The sequence below is a fragment of the Passer montanus genome, unplaced genomic scaffold, assembly GCF_014805655.1.
Source record: "Passer montanus isolate IOZ18808 unplaced genomic scaffold, ASM1480565v1 scaffold225, whole genome shotgun sequence".
Lineage (NCBI taxonomy): Eukaryota > Metazoa > Chordata > Aves > Passeriformes > Passeridae > Passer > Passer montanus.
In genome coordinates this window covers 54443-80697 of record NW_024366871.1, presented here as the reverse complement: position 1 = coordinate 80697, position 26255 = coordinate 54443, and the positions used below count along the sequence as shown (strand labels likewise).

Sequence of the window (26255 nt, the reverse complement as noted above, 5' to 3'; positions counted from 1 at the left end):
ACAGCTGTGACAGGGACACAGCGGGGACAGGGACACGGTGGGGACAGGGAAGCACCAAGGTGCCCGGAAGGGTCCCAGCATCCAGAAGCAACGGCTTTGTCCCATTCATCCCTCTCCACAAGAGACCCCCCCAGTCTCTCATCAGGGACTCTGCTCCCTGCTCACCTGAGCTGGAGACACAGTGGGGAAGGGACACAGGGACATGGCAGGGACAGGGAAGCACCAAGATGCCTGCAAGAGTCCCAGCATCCAGAAGCAACGGCTTTGTCCCATTCATCCCTCTCCACAAGAGACCCCCCAGTCTCTCATCAGGGACTCTGCTCCCTGCTCACCTGAGCTGGGGACAAGCTGGGACATGGATAATCCCAGAATCATGGATGGTTTGGGTGGGAAGGGACCTCAAAGCCCATCCATTCCCACCCTGCCAAGTCTCACCACCTCCCACTATCCCAGGGTGCTTCCAGCCCCAGTGCCCAACCTGGCCTTGGGTGCTTCCAAGGATCCAGGGGCAGCCCCAGCTGCTCTGGGCACCCTGTGCCAGGGCCTGCCCACCCTCCCAGGGAAGAATTCCTAATTCCTGATATCCCTGCCCAACCTGGCCTTGGGTGATTCCAAGGATCCAGGGGCAGCCCCAGCTGCTCTGGGCACCCTGTGCCAGGGCCTGCCCACCCTCCGGGAAGAATTCCTAATTCCTGATATCCTGTCCAACCATGGGAAGCCATTCTCCATTGTCCTGCCCCTCCAGGCCTTTGTAAGAAGCTGCTCCCTCAGTCTGAACACGGCTCAAGGAGGGAAAGCACCAGGCACGTGGCAGAAGCACCACCTTAGATCCAAGAGTCCTTGGTGAACTCCAGCAGCAGAGGGAAGAGACAGCATCAGAATCATGGAATTATTTAGGGTGGAAAAGCCCTTTGAGACTATTGAGTCCAAACATTCCCCAGCAGCGCCGAGGCTACCACTGCCCCATGTCCCCAAGTGCCACATGCACAAGGCTTTTAAATCCCTCCAGGCATAGGGAATCCAGCCCTGCTCTGCACAGCTGTGCCAGGGCTGACCAGCCTGGAATTACTCCCAATATCCAACCTCCACCCTCCCTGATGCAGCCTGAGGCCATTTCCTCAGGCTGCAGCTCAAACGTGGCCTTGCCACGTGGCTGCAGCCCAAAGCTCAGCCCAGAGCACTCACCTCCCAGGCAGGGGGGGAAGCCCAGGCCGAACACAGCCCCGATGTCCCCCTCCACGGGGTTGCTGAGGATGCCCTCCTGCAGGCACATGGCTGCCTCGTTGACAAACCGCGTCACCAGGCGCATCTGGATGTCCTCGTCGGAGCAGCTGTGGGACACAGGCTGTGAGAGCTGGGCAGGGACAGCACACAGCTGGGACACAGAGCCAGGCCAGGGGTGGCAAGGTCCCAGTCCATGTGAGGATCAGGGCTAAGCTCTGTGAGTGCCCTGAAGCAGGCACTAAGAACCAGGGAATGGCTGAGATTGGAAGGGACCACTGGGGCTCCTCTATCCAACCTCTGTGCCCAAGCAGGGTTTCCTGGAGCATGGCACTCAGGATTGTGGCCGGTGGATTTGAATAAAAAGTAAGGGCTTGATCAGACTCTGTGTTTAGCAATGCCACGGAATCACAGAATGGTTTGGGCTGCAAGGGACCTTGAAGCCATCCAGTGCCATTACAGGGACACCTTCCACTGTCCCAGGTTGCTCCAAGCCCCAGGGATCTTCCAAGGGATCCAGGGCCTGCCCACCCTCACAGGGAACAATTCCTCATTCCCAATCTCCCATCCAGCCCTGCCCTCCCTGTGGGAGCCATTCCCTGGCTCCTGTCCCTCCATCCTTGTCCCCAGTCCCTCTGCAGCTCTCCTGGAGCCCCTCCAGGCCCTGCCAGGGGCTCTGAGCTCTCCCTGGATCCTTCTCCTCTCCAGGGGAGCACCCCCAGCTCTCCCAGCTGGCTCCAGAGCAGTGGGGCTCCAGCCCTGCAGCACATGTCCCTCAATGCCACCTGATGCACCTCGTGCTGCTGCTCAGAGCACAAGGAGCTGGGCAGGGCAGGAGCCAGCCCCAGCCTCCCCTCACACACAGGTACTCACACTTCAGGATTCGCTGGCACCCTGAACTTCTCCAAGATCTCATCCATGCCAGAATTCACACTCCTGTTCTTCACTCCCTCCTGGTACACGTAGAAGCCCTTCCCTGCCTTGCGACCTGCAGGGATCACAGCAGACAAGTCAGCTCCTGCGCGTGTCCTGTTTCCTCCTGACACCTTGGATCCTGGTTTGTGCCTGCTGCTCCTGCTCCCAGCACTCTGCACCTCAGAGCACACATCTGCTGCCTCAGCAGGGGCACAGGGAAGGGACCCGGCTCTCCCTTGGCAAGATGCTGCCACCGTGCCAGGCCCTTTCTCTGGGTCCGGAGGCCCAACAGCACCACTGCTTCTACGGGAGGGATTCCTGCCCCATCCCCAGCGCTGTTCTCCCCCTGCTGTTGCCTTTCCCGGAGCTGAGGACACCTCAGCAGCTCACCCAAGAAGCCTTTCTGCACCATGAGCTTGAAGAGGTCGATGCTGCCCCCTCCGAAGCGCTGGCCAAAGGCCTTGCCCAGGTCCTCGGCCACGTGTGTGGCCACGTCCACGCCCACCTCGTCAATCAGCGTGGCCGCTCCCACCGGGAAGCCGAAGGCCGTGGAGATGGCATCCACTTTCTTTGGGTCGATGCCCTCCTGCAGGATAGGAGGGGAAGCCATGGGATCTCGGGATGAGGTGAGGCAGAGAGCCCAGCCCCATTAACTGAGTGCAAACAGGAGCCAGGAGCAGGCTGGGGACAGCCACAAAACGCAGGGTTGGTGACACACATCCTCTCCTGTGCACACCCAGGCTGACCCACCCCAGCACTGGCCAAAGCAGAAGCAATTTCCATGATTGTTTGGGGGATGCTCACCTGCAGAACTCGGACCACTTCGGACAGCATTGGCCCCAGGCACCTGGTGGTGTAGAATCCAGGCCCATCCTGGGAAAAGAAGTGCAGCAGAGAGGCAGGTGAGTTCTTGGCAGCACCAGAACTGTGGCTCACAGCCCAGCCTGCACTTCAGACACCCCAAAACCCATCTCCTACACTCTGGTACTGACTGCTAGAATAGGTTTGGCTTTTTTTTTTTTTTTTTCCCCTGTAGGGCTCAGCAGTGTTTGCAGGCTTCCATGAACTTACTCCCTGGATGTTTCCATCCCAGTGTTTTTATTTGAACTAGTGCCTGCAGGTCCAGAGCAGGCTGCTGCTGCACCAAGCCCAACAGGCTGGTGAGGAAAAGGGTGCTCAGCACAAAGGAAACCAACACAAGCAAGTTCTTCCACCTCTGCTGCTCACCACAAAGTCAGGAAGCAAGAGATGAGCTGCAAACTGCCCTTCAGGGAGGCAGCTGAGGTGGGGATGAGGCTCAGGGAAGCAACACCCTGTCCCCACTGGTGTTTGGAGATGCCCGAGCACTTTGTGACAAACCAGTTTTCCCAGCACTACAAGAGAGATGTGCTCAGCATTCTGGCAACCTCAGAAATCAGGAAAAAAGACAGGGAGACCTTCCTGTGCCCCAGGTGGCTCCAAGCCTTGTCCAGTCTGGCCTTGGACAATTCCAGGAACAGGACAGCCACAGCTCCTCTGGGCAACCTGTGCCAGGGCCTCCCCACCCTCACAGGGAAGAATTTCTCCCTAACATCCAATCTAAATCCACTTTTCCATGTATTCCTGCCCCTCACCTCCAAGATTTAAGCCAGGCAGAGGAGGGCTGCTGCTCACTGACCCTCTGTCCTTGCAGCCTGCCAGGGGGCTGAGGTGGTGACAGTCCTGTGCAGACTGCTCTGTCTGGGATGCCCTGGAAGCTGTGTGGGGCAGCAGTGCCAGCTCCTCGTGCTGGCCCTGCACGTGTGCCTGGTGGCTTTCCATGGCTGCTCTGAGGGACATGTGAGGATCACCTGGGCCCTTGCCCCTTTCTGACTTCCCTTTTCACTTCTCAGATGAGTAGCCAATGTGTCCACACATGTTTCACCCTCCCCTCAGTGCAGAAACCCTTTTATTTATGACCCAGCAGTGTGCAGTGTCCCCTCACCTTCACCACGATGACCACTTTGCCCTGTTTGAGGCCAACAGCAACAGCAGAAGCAGCTGTGTCCTGGGAGGTTTTGTCTGTGGTGATGATTTCCAGCAGCTGCATCTTGTCAACAGGGGAGAAGTAGTGCATCCCAATCACCTGGCAGACAGAAGAGCTGGGTTCAGAGGGATTCTGGCTCCCAGAGCAATCAGCTGGGCAAGCTGAGTGCAGAGGGCTGGCCCTGAGCACATTCTGTATCCCTCTATGACAGGAGTGCTCTCCAATTCCCTTCTCTCCTTGGTTCTCCCAAGGACACAGCACATGCCCAGGAGCTCCTGCCTTTGAGGATAAAGGTACAATTTTTACAGGACCACTTCAGCCAAATCTGCTTGGGAATCCCTGAGCTCAATCCCAGGGAAATGAGGGGCATGGTGTGACCTGGAGGGGCACCTGAGCTGGGCTCAGACTGGAGCAGCACTCAGGGAGTCCCTGCGTGCTGCCTGTGAATGGCTTTGGTGAGGAAGTGAATTTAAGCATGAGAAGGCTTCTATCCAGGAACTCATTAGAGAGGGAAGTGCAGCCTTCCCCCGGGAGCAGCGTTTAAGTGCAGATTATCTGTGTGCCTCACTGTGTGAATGTGACCATGCCATCAGCGTGTCACCTTCATGCCTCCTGGCAGCCACACTTGGCACCAAGCCCTGTGTAAGTCAGAGGCACCTTGCTGAGTTGCAGGCTGCAAAACTAATTAAAGAAAATGTGCTAATTAGTTAACTGACTTCCTATGAGTTTCCCCCTAAGAGCCATTGTACAGGCAATTTAAACAGCAAGAGGATGTTATTTGCAAGGATGAACAAATGAGGCTCAGTTGGCAATTTGGATGGAACAGAAGTCCCACAGCAAATGAGGAAGAGGCTCAGCAGGGTGACAGGAACTTCCAGCAGGTCACCTCACGCTCACAGGCACCACAGGTACCCTGGCAGGGCAGTGCCCTGCTGCCTCAGGGATGTAGGAATCAGTGCTCCTGCTCGGATGGACTGTGGCTGCAAAAGCCCTGCAAGATCATCCAGTCCAAGCTGTGCCCAATCCCCACCTTGTCACCAGCCCAGAGCACTCAGTGCCACATCCAGGAATTCCCTGGACACCTGTAGGGATGGGGACTCCAAATCTCCCTGGGCAGCCCCTTCCAATGCCTGACTACTCTTTTCAGGAAAAAATTCCTCCTGATATCCAAGTGGAACCTGCTCTGGCACAGCCTGAGGCCATTTCTTCTCATCCTGTCCCTGTTCCCTGGGAGCAGAGCCCCAGTTGGCTCCAACCTTCTGCAGTTTCTCTGCCCCCAACACTTTTTGATGTGTGCTGCCCCACAAACATCACCCCTGGGGTTAATCCTCCTTCCCACCTGCCCCCAGATCACGAGCTCTTTGCTCAAAGCTGGCACTGGGAGCAGAGAATGAGCTGTGCCATGCCCTGAGCAGGGAGCAGAAGGTCTCTGAAGCAAAGCCACCTCACAATGGACAGCTCTGTGCAGGGCACGTGGCCTTGGGGACTCACCTTCTCAGGCCTCTTGCTGGCAGCAGCGATCTGGCTGATGGGGAGGGCAGAGGTGTTACTGGCAAAGATACAGTGAGCAGGGATCACCTGGAGGGGACAAGGGCCAAGGGACAGTGAGCAGGGATCACCTGGAGGGAACAAGGGACAGTGAGCAGGGATCGCCTGGAGGGGACAAGGGACAAGCAACAGGGAGCAGGGATCACCTGGAGGGGACAAGGGCCAAGGGACAGTGAGCAGGGATCACCTGGAGGGGACAAGGGACACCACACAGTGAGCAGGGATCACCTGGAGGGGATAAGGGACACAACACAGTGAGCAGGGATCATCTGGAGGGGATAAGGGACAGGGGACAGTGAGCAGGGATCACACGGAGGGGACAAGGGACAGTGAGCAGGGATCACCTGGAGGGGACAAGGGACAAGCAACAGTGAGCAGGGATCACCTGGAGGGGACAAGGGACAAGGGACAGTGAGCAGGGATCACCTGGGAGGGGACATGACACAGTGAGCAGGGATCATCTGGGAGGGGTGGAAGGGACTGTGTCAGCACACAGGATTGTGCAGAGCCCTGGGAGATCAACACCAAGGACCCCTGGCTAACGAGGCAAACTGGGTTTGCTCATTAGAAACTAACTGGAAAGCAGTAGCTCAAGTCAGCCAGCTCTGACTCGCCCTGAACTCTCCCCAGGCCTGCAATATCAGCCCCAGAGCTCCCATGTTTTGGCAGGCCTCTGCAGCCATGGGAGACACTGCAGGGAACAGCCCTTTTTCCCCAGTGTGCCCTTGAACAGGACAGAGGGACAGCAGGTGAAGGACTGCAAGGTGTGGAGATACCAGAGGACACCACTGTCACATCAATGTGCTCAGACAAATGGATGCTTTTTTTTTGAGCACTTTTTTATGTCCCATTCAGCTACCAATTCCTTAATTGAGCAGGGAGTGTCCCTAGTGAACAGAAAGGCTGCCCTGGATGCTCATCCATGTCCTGGTGTAACTGATTTGTACCCAGACCCAACTGCAGCACAAAAGGGAGGGGACAAACCCAGCAGCACAGCCCAGGACTCTCCACCAGCCAGGGGCCCCCATCCAGGAGCTGCTCAGGACTGATACTCACAGCCTCCACCTCCTTCAGCACTTTGTGTTTGACGTTGATGTCCTCGAACACAGCCTCGATGATCATGTCTGCCTTCTCAAAGCCCTTGTAGTCCAGCTGGCCCATCAGGTTGCTGAGGATGGAGTCCCTCTCAAATGATGTCAGGCTCTTCTTCTTCACCTTGCCGTTCAGCCTAGGGAGGGACAGCTCTGTCACAGCTCCTGAGTGGACCAGCCAGGCTGCTGGAGGTGCACCACGGGAATCCCTCCTGACCCCCAGAATTCCATCTCTGACCCTGAAGGACTGTCACTCTGTGTCCTGAACCCTCATTCCACGTGGGAACAGGAGAGTCCTGCTCCCACAGGTGACCTGAAGGCTGGTCACTGACATTCCTGATGACACACAGCTGAGTACTGATACTGCAGAACCAGGAGAACATGGAAAGAAACCCAGGAAGAAAACCCTGGAATGCCTCCCCTGCCATGGCCTTTAGGCAGCCAGAATCACTCTTTCCTTAGCTCTAGAAGTTACTGCTGAATCTTAGGTCTCTGCCTACTTAAGGAGCTAAGGCTGAGCCTATCCCACAGCAATATCCCAGCACACTGCAGGGGACAACATAAAAATAAAGCTTTTCTGTGACACCCAGTGTCAGGAGCTCCTGATGCTGACAGCACAGGAGAACTGTGACTAAAGGCAGCCCAGTGCCAACACACAAACCCCCTGAACTCACATACCCCTTGTAGACCTGCTGCTGGCCTCTGTCCAGACCCTTCTGTGTCGTGTCCTTCAGAATGGTCTTGATGCCCTTATCCACAGAAACCTGGGCGATGCCGGCTCCCATGAGCCCTGCTCCCAGCACAGCCAGAGTCCTGCAGGGAAGGACCAAGGGGACACCTTCAGCATGGACATGGTGAACTCCCACCACTGCTGGCTCCTGTCAGCCACCCAGGCACCACCTGAGTGAGGCCACACAGCAGTGAGGCCTCTAAACTGCAGTGGGTCAGCCTCTGGAGGCTGGAAACCTCTGCTCTGGTCACAGCTCTCCAGCCCACTCAGCCCCAGGAGCCTTTCAGAGATCCTCCAACTGCTCCTTCAGGCATCCCACACTGGCACTTACTTGACTTCTTTCTGAGGTGTCCCAAACTTGTTCTTCTTGCAGTGCACCTGCCCGTGGTAGAGCCCCATCAGTGCCTTGGATTCCTTGGTCACTGCAAGTTGGCCAAAGCTCTGGAAGGAAGGAAAGAGGGGAGCTGAGGTGTTGGCGTTAAACAGCTCTCAGTGTCAGCACACAAAAACATGGCAAGGGGGGAGACAAGCACTGTGTGACTGCACAGGTGAGCAACCTGGATAGAAAAGGGACAAGGGCCCAGGTCACCTCTGAGGAGAGGCACCTTCTGAGCTCAGCACAGCCTGCACCTCCTCCTCCCCAACAGCACAAGGATGTGGAGTGGCTGGAGAGAGTGCAGAGGAGGCCAGGGAGATGCTCCAAGGGTTGCACCCCTTCTGCTGGGAGAGCTGGGGGGGCTCACCTGGAGAGGAGAAGGATCCAGGGAGAACTCAGAGCCCCTGGCAGGGCCTGGAGGGGCTCCAGGAGAGCTGCAGAGGGACTGGGGACAAGGCCTGGAGGGACAGGAGCCAGGGAATGGCTCCCAGTGCCAGAGGGCAGGGCTGGGTGGGAGATTGGCAATGAGGAATTGTTCCCTGGCAGGGTGGGCAGGGCTGGCACAGGGTGCCCAGAGCAGCTGTGGCTGCCCCTGGATCCCTGGCAGTGCCCAAGGCCAGGCTGGACACTGGGGCTGGAGCAGCCTGGGACAGTGGAAGGTGTCCCTGTCATGGCACTGGATGGGCTTTGAGGTCCCCTCCCAATCAAACCATTCTGGGATCTGGTGATTCCAGTTCCTCAGTAACAGGACTGGACTCCCCTGACATGAGACCCTTCCTCCCCCACATGCATCCCACATCAACTTGGGGCCAAAACCATTCTGGCATTTGGTGATTCCAGCTCCTCAGTAGCAGGACTGGACTACCTGACATGAGACCCTTCCCCCCCCACATGCATCCCACATCAACTTGGGGCCACTGTTCCCACACATCCAGGTGGAAGCACCCTGTCCTCAGGTTTTTTATCAAAAATCCTTACAAACAGGTCAGTTCTCTCTGACAGCAGCAGCCTGATCCTATTTTCAGAGGATCACAGGCAACAAAATCTAAGGCCTGCATAACCCCTCAGCACTCAGCAGGAATGTTCTGAGGAACACAAAGCATAAGCACACATAAAACAAAAGTTGTCTGAGCCAAGTCTGCCAAGAAAAAGCAGGGAATGAGGTTTGGAGCAGCCTGCACCTTCCTTCACCACTGCCCTGCCAGCTAAAATACCCAGAAAAAGCTTAGAAGAGAATCTGCAAACTCCTGTCCTGGGGGAGAAAGTGAGGCAGTAAAAAAGCCACAACACTGACACTTATTATTCTTCAGGGGTTCTGGGAAGATCTCCATCCTGCTGCTGTTCTGGGGAAAAAAACCCATTCATTCTTGGCTGTAAGGAACAGAGTATCCCAAGGCTTCTATTCAGCACCAGACCAAACGTGGCTGGAATGCACAAACAGCAGGGATGGGGCACAGCCAGGAGGGCACTGCTAAGGTGGCAGCTACAGCTCAGACCAGGCCTTGGCACCAGAAGGGAGCAAAAGGAGTTAAAAAACACGTCAGGGAAGTGGGAGATGGATGGATTTCACCAGCATTTAAGGGGCAGTGACCTTGGGGACGACCCAAATACAGAGATAATCAGATGGACACGTGGGGCTGCTGGGGACTCAATCTTGCAGAGCTGGCAGTGCCCAGCTAAGCCCACCTGTGAGTCTGTGCACAGCCAGAATTGCCTCTGTGGCACCAGAAATAACAAATTTAAGCACAAGTGTGGCAAAACGAGGATCAGTGAGGAAAAAATAATTAGAGATAGGTTGTTTATTACGGCAGAGAAATGGAGGGATGAGGATGGTTGAGGAAAACAAAGACTGTGTGGGATAAAGTCCTCCCTGCTGGGGAGAACACCTGCCTGCTCCAGCCACGGACCTGCCCACCTATACCCTCAATTAAACTCTATTCCAGCTTTCCCTGTGTCCCAGGAAAGCTCAAGCAGGACTGGATGGTGTTTAGGACATGAGGCCCACGTGCCAGCATGGTCAGATGAGTGAGAGATGAAACATCTCCAGCCAGCCCCTAGAAGGAGGTGTGGAAGCTCAGCTCTGCTCAGGCAGGAGGGGCAGCATCACTCACCCACAGTGGCCCTGCCTGTGAGTGCTTTGTGTTGAGGCTCCCCCACCCCTGCAAGTGCCCAAAGCCAGGCTGGATGGGGCTTGGAGAGCCTGGGGTAGGGGAAGGTGTCCTGCCCATGGCAGGGATGGGATGGATGGGCAGCAGGCTGTGATGAACCCTGTGGTTAAACACAGATCCCCTGATTACACCTGATACCTTGAGTTTTAAGTTTTTCTGTTCTGTTTTGGTGTGCAGCTTTTGGCTTTATATTAAATGTTACTGGGATCTTTTCACAGGGTGGTGAAGACAAAACAATCCTGTTCCAGCTGGAGACTCAAGGACAATCTCTTCAAATTCAGGCTCAAAGCACAAACAATGTGAAAAGAGGACAGGCAAGCAAGCAAGGAGGATGAAACTTAATTATTTAAAGATATTAATTGGACAGTTAACTCCTATATGCAAATGGACCAAAATTTATAAAAGTGTGAGATCTCATCACCAAACCCTCTTTTGCTCCCATCTTGGAGCCATCTGGTACTGCCAGGGGGCGGCCTTTGAAGGCACTTCAATAAAAATCCTCTTTATTCCTCTTAACTCTGTCTAGCCTCTGTTCCAGCTCCTTAAGGCACCACCCCAGGCCCTGATCCCTGCCAGGATCTCCTCTCCTTACCTGGGCCTCAATGAGGTATCCAGCATCACTCCCCTGATCCAGACCAGTTTTTACGACCTAATAGAAAAGCAGTAAAGACACCACAGTTCAGTCATGCTGCAAACACACAATTGAACAGGATTCCCTGCTGTCTCCAGTGACCCCTCCCCAACATTCAAGGCATATTTCAGACTCCCTGAATCCTGTCCCTGCTGCTCTTAGCAGAGCTGTGTCACCCTGTCCTTCCAGCACAGGACAGGTGAGGGTGAACCACCAGGTTAATTTTTAGCCATTCCCTGTGGTTTTAAGAACTGTGCTCCTGTAATGTCATTGCTCTCCAAATCCTTCACAGGTTTTAGAGGAGTCTGGGCAACAACTTCAGCAGTGAAAAGTCATTTTACAATAAGGACTTATTCACAGAGTGAGTTTAACAGGATGTCTGTGTAACAGAAGGGACTAATAAAGTTAATATTTTATGTATTAATAAAGTAATGTACATACTTTATTTATTAATAAAGTATTAATTATAAAGTTAAAAAACTAAAGTATTAAAGTGAATACTTTATGTATACTAATATGTGGTTAGTGCTGTGAAAATTATAGCAATTTCTATTTTTATGGTGTCAAACAGGTCTCCTGAACTCTTCAGAGACTGTATAGAAAACCTGGGAAAACTGCAGCTGAAAGTCTCATGGCCAAAATATTCCAGCTAAGCCTTCCCCCCAGCTGGGATTCCTGCTCTACCCCTCACTAGTACCAGTACCCATAAACTGGTGATCATATTTTGAGCAGTGATTGTGAATTCTACCCCACAGCCACACTCCTCAGGACTGATCTCTGTGAGGATCAGGATGTTGGCTTGACTCAGAGGAAGGATCACCTTCCCCCTGCCTGTCCCACATTTTGCCACAGATCCACCTGCCCTGCAGCTCCTCCCACCTCGCAGGGGTGTTACCTCGATGATCTTCAGAGGAGCAGGGTAGAGCCCTTTGGTTTGCTTTTGAACTTTGCTCTCCACTGTCTTGTAAACTTGCTGCCTGACGAAGGGAAGAGCCATGGCATAGTCTGTGAGCCCTGCAAGTGGGGACAGAACAGGGGTCAGCACAGTGCTGTGCAAAGCCAACATGCCAGGGTGGACTGCAGAGGGAAGGGAATACAAATGTGAATATCTGCCCTAGAAACATGCACCTGAAACCCAGGCACAGGCAGCAGGGGCTGCTCAGAGAGTTTCCATGGATTATTCCATGGGCAAGTCTCACTGAGGGCTGAAGTGTCCTCCTAACACAACTGGTGACACACTGAGCCCCAGAAAGCAGAATTCCCACAGATGTCCCCATTTCTGGGCTGTGCTGTCAAGGATCAGCATGGAGCAGTCCCTTGTACCTCTTCCCACTTGAGTTTACCAGCTTGGTACAGAACTTGTTGCCAAAACTCTGCAGATGGACAGTCCCTGGAGATATCTGCTGCCTCCCACTCTTTAGGGCCTGCCTCCCTTCCAGCAACCTCAGGAGCCACCACATCCAGCTCTGCCAAAGCCCAGCTCTGCAGGGCAAAGTTTTCTCTACCACCCCACATCGCTCAAGAGATGATTCCAACATGAAATAACTTCATTTTGAAATGGAATTAAGTAGGAGCAGGAACACATCCTGGAGAAGCCAAGCTGGATTACACTCACTGCTGTCCCTTGGGATTTCTCCATGCTGACTTACTCTGCATGAGCCCTCTGGATCTCTTGGCAGACACAGTCTTGTTGGCCAGTCCCCTGGCAAAGCCAATGGCCACCTCCTCCAGGTACTCGATTGTTCTTGCCTCGGGAGTCTTCACTCCTGGGCCTGGGGAGAGCAGAGAACACAGCACAAGTTATCCCTGAAGAATGAGGATGCAGGGAAACCAGGAGCAGACACAACATGATGGGCTTTGAATTGCTCCCACTCCATTCCCTGCTCCTGTTTGGTTCTTCTGGGTTATGACCAACAGTGGGAAGGCTCAGCAGGGATCATATGAGGGCCCCAAGGGATTTGTACAGAGGGCATGGTGCAGAAATGCTGGAATGCCAGCTCCCTGTGGGAGCAGGGCCAAGTTACATCCAACTCTGCAATCAGATCAGGCTGCTCAGGGACCTTCTGGACACCTCCAAGGACAGAGGTTCCATGACCTCTCTGCAGGTGGTGGTTACTTAGCTTTTTGGTGACCTCTTGAAATTAACAGCAATTGAATTCATTAGGGTCCCATGGGCAGAGAAAGGGTGAGAGCAGTGATTTCTGAATTCCAATGAAGCCCTCTTAATGCCACAATACAATCTGTCTGAGCTGCTGTTAAGTTAGATACACTGCAAAGCTCTGAATCAGAGCCTCAGCTTCATCTTTGTACTGTGCCATGTTCTGCTAATTTGGAAAAATGCTTTAGATTTGTTCTTTTTGTATTCAAATCTGTTGTGACTTTCAAAGTCACATTTTTCCCTTCTTCTTCCCTGTTTCCATGAATTCTTTGGGATAATTGGGAATCTGTGCACAACAGGATCCACATTTGCAAGAGTTATATCTTGGAGTTTAACCTTTCAAATCCATTCTACAATCTTTTCTATCTGGAAAATATTGCTTTCAAACCAGGCTGAAAACCAGTCTTATTTATCAGGATTACTTGTCAGTGTGCAAACAGCAACATGTTTTCAGCTTGCATAAAATGTGGAAAGGAAAGGGTAAAACTACCAGAGCCTTTGGCACCACACTGTCATTTTGGGAATGAAGAGAACAGGAAAAGATCGCTCTAACATGATAAATGCTGGATCTAGGCAAAATTTACTGTTTGTTACACACTACAAAAGTCATATAAGGAAATCAAAAGCACTACATACAGGTGTATGCATCCTCAGCTCCTGACCATCTTTTTGCCACCTTTATTCCTCAAACCTTCCACCTGACATAACTGCAGGCAAACACAGAACCCTGAGGTGTTCTGCCTCCCCTTCCTCTCCCTTGTGGAACTTGTGTGTCCCACCATGCTGTGCCAACACTGAGCTGTTAAACACACAGCCAGCATTCTGGGAGTGCTGAATCCCTGGAAATCCCTGTACTGGAGCCAATGTCCAACAACCCCAACCTTTGAACTCAGTGCAGGAAACCTCTCCCTTGCTTTAGCTACTGCAACACATGGCCCAACTTAAAGCTGTCCCACAATGAAGCAAGCCACCACCAAACCAGTTTTAGCAGCCTCTGAGGGTGGGTTGCACAATTTCCAAGCTCAGGAATTCTCATTTCCAGACAATTGTATCATCAGGAGAGGAGGACACAGCACACGGCTGATCAGGCAGCTGTGAGATGCTGCCAGAGGCAAACTCTGAGTCATTAATGACAGAGCAGTGTCTGGTGAAGCTGCACAGGGTCACCAAGTAGGCCCTGGAGCTAAATGTGCAACTTTGGGCTGAACAAACCTAGGGAGATTACAGCCCTGCAGCTGGGCAGGGCCATTCACCTTCACCCAAACTGCTCCAAACACACCCAGACACTGCAGAGCCCTCAAAGCTAAGGAAACACCCCATAGACACCCTGACAGAGGAGACAGGTAAAATCCAAATCAGAAACTCCCTCCTGTTTCATCTCCCACTATTCTCCTCTCCCACAAAAGGCTGAAGTCCTCAGCCAGACACTCCAAGAGAAGAGACAGGTAAAATCCAAATCAGAAACCCCCTCCTGTTTCATCTCCCACTATTCTCCTCTCCCACAAAAGGCTGAAGTCCTCAGCTGTAAGGTTTTAATCACAAAAACTCAGAATAGTTTGGTTGGGAAGGGGATGTTAAAGGTCATATAATCCCCTGCCATGGCAGGGACATTTCCCACTGTCCCAAACTGTTCCTCAAACCCTGTCCAGCCTGGCCTTGGGCACTGCCAGGGATCCAGGGGCAGCCCTCTGTAACAACCTGAGGGTTTTAATCCAGCAGACCCCAGAAGCTGCCCCCTGCTCAAGGAGTCTCTCAGCAAGGAGGAGATAAAGCAGCACAAACACTCTGACAGCTCAGGGAAGCTCCCTGTGGAAGTTTCCCTCCTGCCCTGGCAGTATGTCAAAGCCAGTCCAAGGAAAAACAGGCCAAACAAAACACAGTTGATTTTATAGGCAGCAGACAAATACAGCTCAGAGCTGCTGCATAATCTACATTTCAACAATGCCCAGGGGGTTTTAGAGAATTCACTGGAAACCCAAGAGCATTTGGGAGTTCAAAGCTCAGACTTCACCAGCTTCCAAATTCTCTTTTCTCCATTCCCAGCTGAGACCTTCAGCTTTACAACTCGATGTGCTACAAGATGTCAATCCCTGATTTCACCTTTCTTGTAGCTTGGATACATTAACAAGTGCTGGATTCTGATACTCCAGCTGAAGAAAATTGCTGTTTGTTTCAAAGGCTGAGCTGTGAGAACCACTCCCACTGGGTGGCTGACCCCACATATGTGGGTTTGCTTTACCTGCAGTTAATTCCCAGTGTTTTGCTGTGTCCTGAGCTGTGCACGCCCATCTGCTTTCTTTTATAAATGGCACATGCCAGAACTGGATCCAGGCAATGCTGCAGAGCTCCCTGCTGAAGGAGAACTGATTGCATGCCCTGAAATTGCCTCCTGATTGATGGTGTGTGTCTCCTTCCAAGCTTTCTGCCATCAGTTAAAGCATCACCCCAGGTAGAGCTGCTTTCCCCAGCCACAGAGTGAGCAGGAGCCCTCCTGGTGCTGCTGCTGTTTGGATAACAAGGAACACGTCCAATGTTTGCATGCAATTTGTATTTCTGTGTTCCTCCTACGTGCTCCTCTGGGCTGAGCCAGGATCCCCAGCAGCTGCTCAGAAAGCTCACGTTTCCTTTTCAGCAAACTGGGCTAATTGTGGCTATAAACAGCCACATTTGCTACCTCTTAAAAAACAATTCACTTCTAAGCAAGTATCAAGTGGGACAGTTTATCCAGGCAATTTTAAGTCCAGCCTGAGAGCCATGGATCTGTTTTAGAGGAATGAATACAGCTAAAGACAAGCTAAGGATATCCGGGTATCCTGGGCTGATCCCCAAGTGTGGGCAGCAGGAAATGGGGATTCTGCCCCTGTGTTCAGGTGAGAGCCCACCTGCAGAGCTGCCCCAGCCCTGGCACAGCAGCACAAGGACCTGGAGCTGCTGCAGAGAGCCCAAAGGAGGCACCAAGGTGATCAGAGGGATGGAGCAGCTCTGCTGAAAGAAAGGCTGGGAGAATTGGGATTGCTCAGCCTGGAGAAGAGAAAGCTCTGGGGTGACCCAGCTGCAGCCCTCCAGCACCTGCAGGAGCTGACAGGAAGGATGGAGAGGGACTGGGGACAAGGGCTGGAGGGACAGGACACAGGGAATGCCAGAGGGCAGGGCTGGATGGGAGATTGGGAATGAGGAATTGTTCCCTGGCAGGAACAGGGTGCCCAGAGCAGCTGGGGCTGCCCCTGGATCCCTGGCAGTACCCAAGGCCAGGCTGGACACTGGAACTGGGAGCACCTGGGACAGTGGCAGTGTCCCTGCCACTGCCATGGGCAGGGACTGGATGAGCTTTAAGGTCCCTTCCAACCCAGACCATCCCATGATCCAGCAGAGCACTGGCCTGTGGGACAGCACAGACACCAAGGCTTTCCTGGCATTGCTCAGGGTGGGCAGCAGCAGCTTTTTATTAATTTTATTTTCTTCAGCACCACCAGTGTGTTCTGGCTGTGCTGTGCCTGGGGAAACCATGCTCAGCACCCTCCAACCCCATGGCAGTGCCAGCTGGAGCAGTGGCTTCCATTCTAACTCCTGAGAGGGGCTGATGGCTCCTCTTGGGAGGCTCTGGAAGGTTTACTCCTCAACCTCCTCCATTTACTCACCTTCCAAGAAAGCTGCCCTAGTGAAAGAACTTTGGGAGCAAGACATGATTCAGCAACACTTGGAATCCTGCAGTTTGCAGGGAATTTTTCCCCCCTGCTGACAGCCAGCTGGCAATTCTGAGTGCCCAAGCCATGGGGGCTCCCTGCTGCAGCTCCTGTCAGGGATTACCATCTGCAGGCTGCAGAAACACAGCCATCAGTCATCTATTGTCCTTCCATTAGGGGCTGCAATCTGTCCTCTGACATGATAAATGAGCAATGGGGGCTCTTATCTGGATAATTAGCTTAAGGAGAAGAGCCAGCAGGCCTGCCCTCCATGCTGACCTCTCCTGTTCACTCAGCTTCTGCAGCAGCCTCACATTTCAAGGTCCCTGTGCTTGTAAGGTGGGAACAGGGATTTCTGCTCTCCTGCAGAGCAGGAAAAAAACCTCTCCACACATTTTAGTGAGGGGAAAGGTTCCCTGACAGGCATCAAGGAACTGAGGGACACTGTGTCTGACCTAGTGGTTCCACCAGCTGGTCAACCAGCCCCATCTTCTTGGCTCTGTCTGCACGGATGTTCCTCCCAGTCAGCATCATGTCAAAGGCAGCAGGAAGTCCCACCTAGAAAGGGCAGAAAGAAGATTCCAGAGTGGGAGTTTGCCAGGCAGAAAGGGCTATGGGGTTAAGTTTTCCTCTTACTCACCATCTTTGGCAGCCTCTGAGTACCCCCTGCTCCAGGCAGGAGACCCAGCAACACTTCAGGTGTTCCCAAGACTGTTTTCCTGTCCTTTGTTGCTACTCTGTAGTGACAGGCAATGGCAACCTTAAAAAGGAAAAGACAATGAAAGGTTTCTCTGTGAAAGACAACAGAAGAACCAGGCACCCATCACACAGCTCTCTCCCACACACTGTCTCAGATTCCTCACCACCCTGCCCCAGTTCCTTCACCAAGTGCCCAAATTCCCTCTGTGCTCACTGATGGCTTCTGGGGGATGACAGCAAGCAGGTGTGAGATGAACATCAAACTCCCAAGCTGATTTTAGATCTCACCTAGACCTTCAAGGGCTTTATTAATTCACTACACCAGCACAGTCCCATCTACGGATCAGTCATGATTCTTGGTTTATCCCTGGACTGCCAAGTCCAGGTGAGTCAACACAGTGAGTGTAAAAAAAATATTGAGAAATCAGTACAAAACAAGAGATTCCATTCCAAGATTACACTGCTTTAGTAACAACTCTGCTCCAGCAATCAGCAGAGCCTTGCTGTTTACAAAACCCTGGATGGAGATGACAAGGCAGAAGATCCAGCCAAGGTGCTGAAGTGGAGCTGCAGGCAGGGTGGAGCCTGGCTGGGTCCCCACACTCACCCCTCTCACAGCAGCCCCACAAAGAATGGAAGTTGCTGGGATACAAGGCTCACTTCATCTGAAAAGCAGCAATTTCCAGGCTGAACTGTGCCAGCAGCATTGATGCAGATCCAGTGCCTGCTGGAAACAGCCAGTTTTCCCTTGGACACTCATCTAAATATTAGCCTGGCCCACACAGGTTCAGATTTGATTTGCTCTCTTTCCACAGCAGCAGCAGAACTCGCATGGCAGAGCCCTGAAGCACAAGCAAGCCATTAACTTGCCACAACCTCATTTACATGATGTAATGAGCCCTCATCAGCTCCCAAATTCATCTCCCATTACCAGTCCTGCCAGCATCATCTGGGGAACCAGAGCAGCAGCAGTGTCAGCCCCCACTCCTGCTGTGAGCCCCAGGATTGTCCAGTACCTCCAGCCCTCCTCCCAGGCAGCTGCCACTGATGGCAGCAACGACGGGCTTTGGAGAGTGCTCAATCTTTTCCAGCATCTTCTGTCCATCCTGAGAGAGCTGAGTCACTTCCTGAGCAGTCTTGCAGGCTTCAAGCATGCTGAGGGGAGGAGAGAGGTGGATGAGGATGGGAAAAGCTTTTTTTGGTCAGTTTTCCTGACAAAACAGCATCAAAATGAGAGGTTTTGATGAGTTTTTCCCTGTTTTCCTACAATCTCCACTGCCTGACAGGTAGGCAAGAGCTGTTTAGGCCCCAGTTTTGGATCAGGCAACACAGGGAGATTAACTAAACCCAGCAGGGTCAGGCCCTGCATGCTGACATGGGTTTTCCTGAAGCACTGAATGGAATCCCTTGTGCCAGGGCTCTGGAAGCCTTTGGGAGAGGAGGAAGGGTTGTAGGAAGCCTCAAAGCACTTGCCAGGAAGGGTGGAGGAAAGAGCCCAGAATCACTCTTAGAGGAGCAGATGGCCAGTGCTCTGATGCCACACTGCCAATTAGAGACTCTCTGTGCTAATTATTCTCCTGGAAGCTCAAAGCCTTTGCCAGGCAGGAGTAATTTGGGATGCTGGAGGTGCTGAGGCCAGGAGACACCTCTTAACCACAGCCTGGCCTTTGCTCTGCTCACCTCCTTCCCTCCTGAACAGGGAGTGAGTGAGTCTCTGTCCCTGGACAAAGCCAGCCAAAAATGTAACACGGTTTTGGAGGGTTTACTCTTAATTTACCTTCTTTCCTCAGAGCATTCTGGCTTTTAATGTCTTTAAGCAATGATTCTGTCCTGTCAGTGTCAGCAGTAGGAGCCAATGGCATTCCAGGTCCCAGTGGGCACCCACTGGATCATCCCACACCCTGGAAAAGTTACCCAGGGAGCCTGAGAGGCTGCTCAGCACAGGGCAGAGTGCCAAACACTGCCCAAACCAGGGCCCAGGCTGGAAGGCTGCCAGGCACTCCAACCCAGCTCAAACGAGTCCTGCATGTGAATTATCCCCTCTTGTTGTGCCCAAGGACAATGCCCAGCCCAGAGCCAGGCTGGTTTCCTTGGCTGCAGGAAGGAGTGACCAAGTGCCACAGTCAGGAGGAGTTTAAGGACTTGCCACATCCCTTTTTGCTGAGATCCTCACTTCAATTCCAGCCACTGAAATCCTGAGCATGGGGATTTCACTCCCAGCCTGTGTTTCACCCCAGGGAGGTGCCAGGGACAAATTGCTGCATTTCAGGGACAGCTCCTGAAGCCCTCTTTGCTGAGATCCTCACTTCATTTCCAGCAACTCTGAAATCCTGAGAATGGGAATTTCACTCCCAGTCTGTGTTTCACCCCAGGGAGGTGCCAGGGACAAATTGCTGCATTTCAGGGACAGCTCCTGAAGCCCTGTGCTTACTTGAGATCCGCTCCAGCAATGAAAGAGCCTGGCTTGGAGGAGATGAGCACAGCACTCTTCACAGCCTCGTTGGCCCAGATCTCGTTCATGACGTCGGTGAACTCTGCACTCAGCTGCTTGGACAGGGTGTTCACCTGGGAGCAGAGCAGCACCTCAGCAGCAGCTCACCTGGAGCCCACACCTGCTGCAAGTTACTTCAGCCCTGCCCCAGCATAAAAACCCCTCCTGGATAAAACCTGCAGCAGGTCATCTTTAATTAGGGGGCTCCTCTTTAACCTTCCCAACAGTGGCCCCAAATATTGATTTTATGAACTTGTAAACTGGTTTGTTTTTTCTTTGTTATATAATCATAGAATCACAGAATGATTTGGGATGGAAAGGACCTTTCAAGGTCATCTCATCCAACCCCCTGCAATGAGCAGGGATACCTCTCCCAGAGCAGGCTGACAATATCCCTCCAGCTTTACTGAAAGGCTGCAAAAAGCAGGACAAACCTAGCCTGGGTTCTTTAGGTACCACCAAATCCTCACATAAAATAGAATATTTCAAACCTGAGACTGCTGCTGCTCCTCAAAGGAAAGGAGTATATATAAAACCCCTTCTGGTCTGCTACAATTAGTACAAGATTTTTCATAGCAGCAGAAGTTCAATCTTTATATCTTGTATCATATCAGAGCAGCTCAGCTGCTTTGCTTTAAAAGTCAGGCTTTTATTGCAAGGTCTATCATTGCTCATAAAGAGCATTTCCAACTGTGAGATGACACCTGAAATTCACTACTGGTTATGAGACTCCAAAATTCAGATGTCATTTACAGAGTTCCTCCTGATACCTGAACAACTGCAGCTGTATTGACCCAAAAAATGAGAATTAGGTTCTATTTATATCATATTCATGATAATAGAATCAAAAGCACTTATGGATTCAAAATTACTGAAGTATGGACACATTCTTTAACTGACTTGAATACAAGAACTAAACAAGATTTAATTTTTTTTAAAGTTCTCCTTAAGATTTGGAACTCAACAAGACCTTGTGCTTGGGAGAGAGACAAATTAGCTTAGCACACACAAAGTACTCCAAGAGCCATCTCCAGATGTCTCATGAAAATCCCCAGATCTTCTTTTCCTACTTCTCCTTTGCTCCCAGCTCTGTAAGGCTGCAGGCCAGGGAAGCTCTTAGCCCTGCATGGGAATTTTCAATACCTTGGAATTTGGTGTGTTGAAGCGCACGACAGCAACATCCCCTTTGATATCACAGCTGACGTGGGTTCTGTCTGCAAGCAAACACAGACAAAAAAGGGGTGGGCTCAGCTCCTGCTCCAGGGATCTGAAGGAAAAAAATGGATTTATAGGAAAGCTTCACACTTACTCTGGAGGGCACTGGAGGTGGAGATGTTACGGCAGGCATAACCTAAGGAGAAGATGTCACAGGTGTTAAAGGAATTCTCAGCAGCCTCAGGCTCTCCCAGCTCCCCTGGCCTGCCAAGAACAGCTTTTGGAAACCCTGGGCATGAGCCAGTCCCTCCCCTCACAGCGTGACCTGTGCCCCACCAGAGTCCAGCAGTGACCTTCCTGCACAGACCCCACTCTGCAGTGCCCAACTGAGAGGAGAAAAATGAAATCCCTCTTCCCAAGCAGCTGGCAAGGGATGGAGCAGGTGGCACAGTTTGGCCTTCATCATCCTCACTCCAACCTCTTCATGTGTTAAACCAGGGACTTTCCTGCACACTGGGGAGCTTCAAGGTGAATTCCCTGCAAAGCAAACACAACTGTCCAGGGTACTTCTGTAAAAACACACTCTGGTGCCAGCAAAGGGGGACAGTCCAAGTGTCACCACAGAGACCTCAGGGGGCACTTTGACCTTGATCATCCTCATTCCAACCTCTTTGGGGAGCTTCAAGGTGAATTCCCTGCAAAGCAAACACAACTGTCCAGGGTACTTCTGTAAAAACACACTCTGGTGCCAGCAAAGGGGGACAGTCCAAGTGTCACCACAGAGATCTCAGGGGGCACAACTGGAGTGCCACACAAAATATTTATCCTTGCCTCCATATATCAACAAAATACTCAGAATCACAGACTGGTTTGGGTGGGAGGGATCTTAAAGCCCATCCAGTGCCACCCCTGCCATGGCAGGGACATTTCCCACTGTCCCAGGGTGCTCCAAGCCCTGTCCAGCCTGGCCTTGGGCACTGCCAGGGATCCAGGGGCAGCCACAGCTGTGCCAGGGCCTGCCCACCCTCACAGGGAACAATTCCTCATTCCCAATCCCCACCCAGCCCTGCCCTCTGGCTGTTCTCCCTTGTCCTGTCCCTCCAGGTCCTTGTCCCTCTCCAGCTCTTGGATCCAGCTCCACTAATGACATGCAAAGCACATGAACACATCTTCCAGATCCCTCAGAAAGTTCAGACCACAAACAAACAAGTTCTGCCCACGAGTTTCTCACTCCTAAATCTCCTTTTTCTGCTCAGAAATTCTGTTTGGCACCACGACCTCTTCAAGCACCCTTGATCTTGACCCTGAGGATCCCCTAACTCAGATCCAGGCTGAACCCCTGCCAGAGCTGCTTTAAGCCTGAATTCCAGTAAAAGTGTTACTTCCACATGTATCTATCCACCAGCCAGCACACAGCAATTAGCCAGGGGAGGGCTCTGCTCGACACTGATAAAGCCTTCAGGAATGAAACATTCCCATTCCCAGCAGCCAGCAGGGAGAATAACACAAACACCAGGAGAATAAACTGCAAACTGTGCCTCCCCAACAGGTGTCTCCCCCTGCCACAGCCCCGTGACACGGGCTCAGGGCTGCACTTTGGCCTCCTTTCCACCTTGTCCGGGGTGCTGGCAGAAGGGACTGACCTTTGCTCCCATTCCTGAGCCCAGGACATGCAGTGTGATGCCGTGGGGATGGAAATTCAGCGTCAGGCTGTCCCAGCAAACAGCTTTGGGGTGCCTGTGTGTGTGTGTCATGTGCCCACAGCAGCGTTTTATAAACAAAGAGTGAACCAGTTCCCACTCCAAAGCTCCTCAGCAATATTTAATACCCACATGTGATAGCTCCACCCAACAATAATTTCCCTAAACTCTTTGTGTACTCCTGAAAATAAGCACCAACATTCAATTCCCACAAACCAAGTGTGGGCTGGCAACAATAACTCTGGTGAGAGATGCTGCCCAGCAGAACACCGTGCACTTTAACAGCAATATTTTAACCCAATAAAAGTCCTTTCTTTAAAGAGAAAGCAAGGGCTGAACTGAATCCCTGAATTAATTCATTCAATCCCTGCAGCAAGCTGGGATAGTGGAAGGTGTCCCTGCCCATAGCAAGGGTGTGGAACAAGATGAGCTTTAAGATCCCTCCCAGACAAACCAGTCTGGGATTCCAGGTTTTTTGCTCTTTACATGGCTTTCCTTTTCCATATCAGTTCCCAAATAGATTCCCTTCCATGAAAACCTTCAGCCTTCAATTCCACTCTGCCTTTCCATTCTCACAAAACAGAAGAGATGAAGTAGGAAAAAAATAAATCAAGGGTATGACTGCACAAGTCTCACTCCACTTGAACACAAACTCTTTTGGGAGAGGTGCTGTCAGCAGTGCACCAGCTGGTGAACACTGGAGTGAGGTTTCTGTAGCCTGACAGTGGTTTGTTTTAATTCCAGCATATTTGTGGAAAACATCTTTTGCCAGGAAGCAAAAACAGCTCCTTGTCCTGGTCCCTGCACATCTGCTTTAGGTGTTGATCCCTTCAGCACTGCAAGGGGAAGGTGCCAAGACCAGAGCCAGAAAATTCCTCCAAAATGCTGCAGGAAGCAGAAGCCCAGCCTCAAACTCCCACCATGTCCCATCACTCATTCCAGAGTTAAACCCTGAAAATCAGTTCCAATCTCACTCCAGCTCAAAGACTGTCCAGCACCAGGACACCAACACAGCAGGTGCCCTCAGGACTTTGGATGCACCAGAGAATGGACAGCAGCCACCCCAGAGCCCAGCCTGCTCCTCCCCACTTTCTCCTCTCCCTGTTCCTACCTCAGCTGCCTCTCTGCCCAGCACCTCCCACCCTTCCACTCACCAGGCCGTGGCACACGGCTCGAACTGGGAGCAGCCTCCATGGCTCAGGGAAAAGTCCTGGAACCCTTTTTCCAGTTCTGGAGCAGCCCAAGCCCCAGCAGGATGGAGAGGATGAAGCTCAGGCCAGCCGAGCACGGAGCTGTGAGCCGTGAGATGGGAAGCTCCTGGCAGACTGAGCTTCCCAAGCCACCCTGGGAAGCTGGTGGCACAGGGATGTGGCCCAGCAGGTACAGCCAGCCCTGGAGCTCACCTGGCTCCTGACTGCTCCCTGCCTTTGGGCTGCCCCCGAGAGCTTTGCATGCATTTCCCAAACGCTTTGCAAGGCAGAACGAGGGGATTCATGCATGGTGAACAGGGACAGCGTCCTCACAGCAGCTCCAGGGCTGTTTGGTGTGAGGAGCTTTACCAGTCAGAACAAGAATTCCAACCAGCAGCAGCCTGAGGACTCCCTGGAGTTACCACAAGTCTCCTCGTCAGTGATTGCAGCACCCTGTCACGTACAGACCTGCACCAAGGCTGCACGTAACACAGTGTGGTCCCAGAACCAGGGAATTGTTCACCATGATCCAGAACCAGGGAATTGTTCATAATGATCCCAGCACCATGGAATTGCTCACCATGATCCAGACCCAGGGAACTGTTCACCATGATCCAGAACCAGGGAGCTGCTCACCATGATCCCAGAACCAGGGAACTGCTCACCATGAACCCAGAACCACGGAGCTGCTCACCATGATCCAGAACCAGGGAACTGCTCACTGTGATCCAGAACCAGGGAACTGCTCACCATGATCCCAGAACCAGGGAACTGCTCACCATGGTCCCAGAACCAGGGAACTGCTCACTGTGATCCAGAACCAGGGAGCTGCTCACCATGATCCAGAACCAGGGAATTGTTCATAATGCTCCCAGAACCATGGAACTGCTCACCATGATCCCAGAGCCATGGAGCTGCTCACCATGATCCCAGAGCCAGGGAGCTGCTCACCATGATCCCAGAGCCAGGGAGCTGCTCACCACGATCCCAGAACCATGGAGCTGCTCACCATGATCCCAGAACCAGGGAGCTGCTCACCATGATCCAGAACCAGGGAGCTGCTCACCATGATCCCAGAACCATGGAATTGCTCACCGTGATCCCAGAACCATGGAACTGCTCACCATGATCCCAGAACCAGGGAACAGCTCACCATGGTCCCAGAACCATAGAATTGCTCACCATGATTCCAGAACCAGGGAGCTGCTCACCATGATCCCAGAACCAGGGAACTGCTCACGTTGGAAAAGAGCTCTCAGAGCACTGAGTCCAGCTCTGAACCAAGCCCAGCACTGGGTTTAACAAAACACTAAGCCCCTCCTAAATTCTCCCCAGAGCTTCCTCTTCCCCAGGGTGATCCATCCCAACTCTCTCAGCTGAGAGATCACGGAGCACCCTCCCCCAGGAAAGGGGGATTACAGGGTCCCAGGGATCCCCCTTGCCATGGATCCCCCTGCCTGCCTGCAGGGCAGCCACAGGATCCACCCTGCCAAGGGCATGGGGACACCCTGTCCTTTCCAAGCAGGCTCTCGGGGCACTGGGACAGGCACGAGTGTCAGGGCACAAGGACACGCTCTCCCCGTGGCTCAGCTCACGTGCAGGGACCATCCTGACTGCAGGGTGTGTCCCCCCCTCAGTGCCAGGCCACAGGGACCCCCCAGAACTGCTCAGAGGTTCCCACAGAGTGTCCCTGTGTAAAGGTGGGCACTGCAGGATGTCCCCCACGGGGACACACAACCCCCAGAGACCACAGGACACGGGGGGACAGACCCTGGGGACCTGCCAGGGATCCCCCAGGTGGCTCCCAGGCCATGGGGACAAAGCCCTCACACGGGGCACAGACAGACATGGGGACAAGTCCCATCCCCGGGGATCCCCTGCCCCAATTCTGCTCCTCACAGACCCTTCCCTGGGAACTCCTCACGGTCACACCACCCGAGGAGCCCTTCGGGACCCCCGGACAACGCCCAACCCCTTCCCCAGCACCGGGAAATCCTCTTTGGGACACCCTGTTCCTCAGCCCCTCAGTGCCCCCGTGCCCTCACCTCAGTGCCCCCTCACCGCACCCCCAAAAATAACTCCTGGGTAGGTCCCATCCCACGCCAGTCCTCGCTCCCTCAGAGCTCCCGGAGTTTCCACTGCCCCCCTGCCCGTCAGCGCTCCCTTCCCCTCAGTGTCCCCTCAGCGCCCCTCCGTCCCTTCCCCTCACCGCCCGCATCCCCCGCTGCTCCCCGCAGGCGGGGGACACCGCGCGCCAGCCGCTCCCGCTCCCCGCCATCCCCCCGCTCACCTCGGGGCGGGGTGTGCCGCGTGGGGCCGGCCCTGGCGGCGGCCGGGAGGCGGCCGAGGCTGCCGATGGCTCGCACCGCCGCCGCCATCTTCGCCGAGGTCGAATGAGGGAGAGGCCGCCGGGGGCCTCAGCGCGCCCGCCCCGCCCACGCTGCCCCGCCCGCTCCCGCCCGCCGCGCTGCCCGCGCGCTTCACCGCCGCCAAC

General features: G+C 53.2%; 1 protein-coding gene across 1 annotated transcript in view; it reads right to left on the bottom strand.

Annotated features, from left to right (window-relative positions):
* The window catches only part of HADHA (hydroxyacyl-CoA dehydrogenase trifunctional multienzyme complex subunit alpha), a 27623-nt gene extending 1449 nt beyond the window's left edge, over nt 1-26174 (bottom strand). Inside the window, exons 1-19 of the mRNA XM_039710221.1 lie at nt 26052-26174; nt 21026-21067; nt 20860-20930; nt 19657-19790; nt 18242-18380; nt 17167-17286; nt 16982-17084; nt 12335-12457; nt 11581-11699; nt 10647-10703; nt 7842-7951; nt 7459-7593; nt 6746-6917; nt 5633-5719; nt 4100-4240; nt 2941-3009; nt 2527-2722; nt 2095-2209; nt 1186-1331 (exon numbers count right to left, since the gene is read on the bottom strand). Of these exons, the coding sequence (XP_039566155.1) occupies nt 1186-1331; nt 2095-2209; nt 2527-2722; nt 2941-3009; nt 4100-4240; nt 5633-5719; nt 6746-6917; nt 7459-7593; nt 7842-7951; nt 10647-10703; nt 11581-11699; nt 12335-12457; nt 16982-17084; nt 17167-17286; nt 18242-18380; nt 19657-19790; nt 20860-20930; nt 21026-21067; nt 26052-26139 (2167 nt within the window). The 5' untranslated portion in view covers nt 26140-26174. The remainder of the gene's footprint in view (nt 1-1185; nt 1332-2094; nt 2210-2526; nt 2723-2940; nt 3010-4099; nt 4241-5632; nt 5720-6745; nt 6918-7458; nt 7594-7841; nt 7952-10646; nt 10704-11580; nt 11700-12334; nt 12458-16981; nt 17085-17166; nt 17287-18241; nt 18381-19656; nt 19791-20859; nt 20931-21025; nt 21068-26051) is intronic.
* Between the last annotated feature and the right edge of the window lie 81 nt (nt 26175-26255).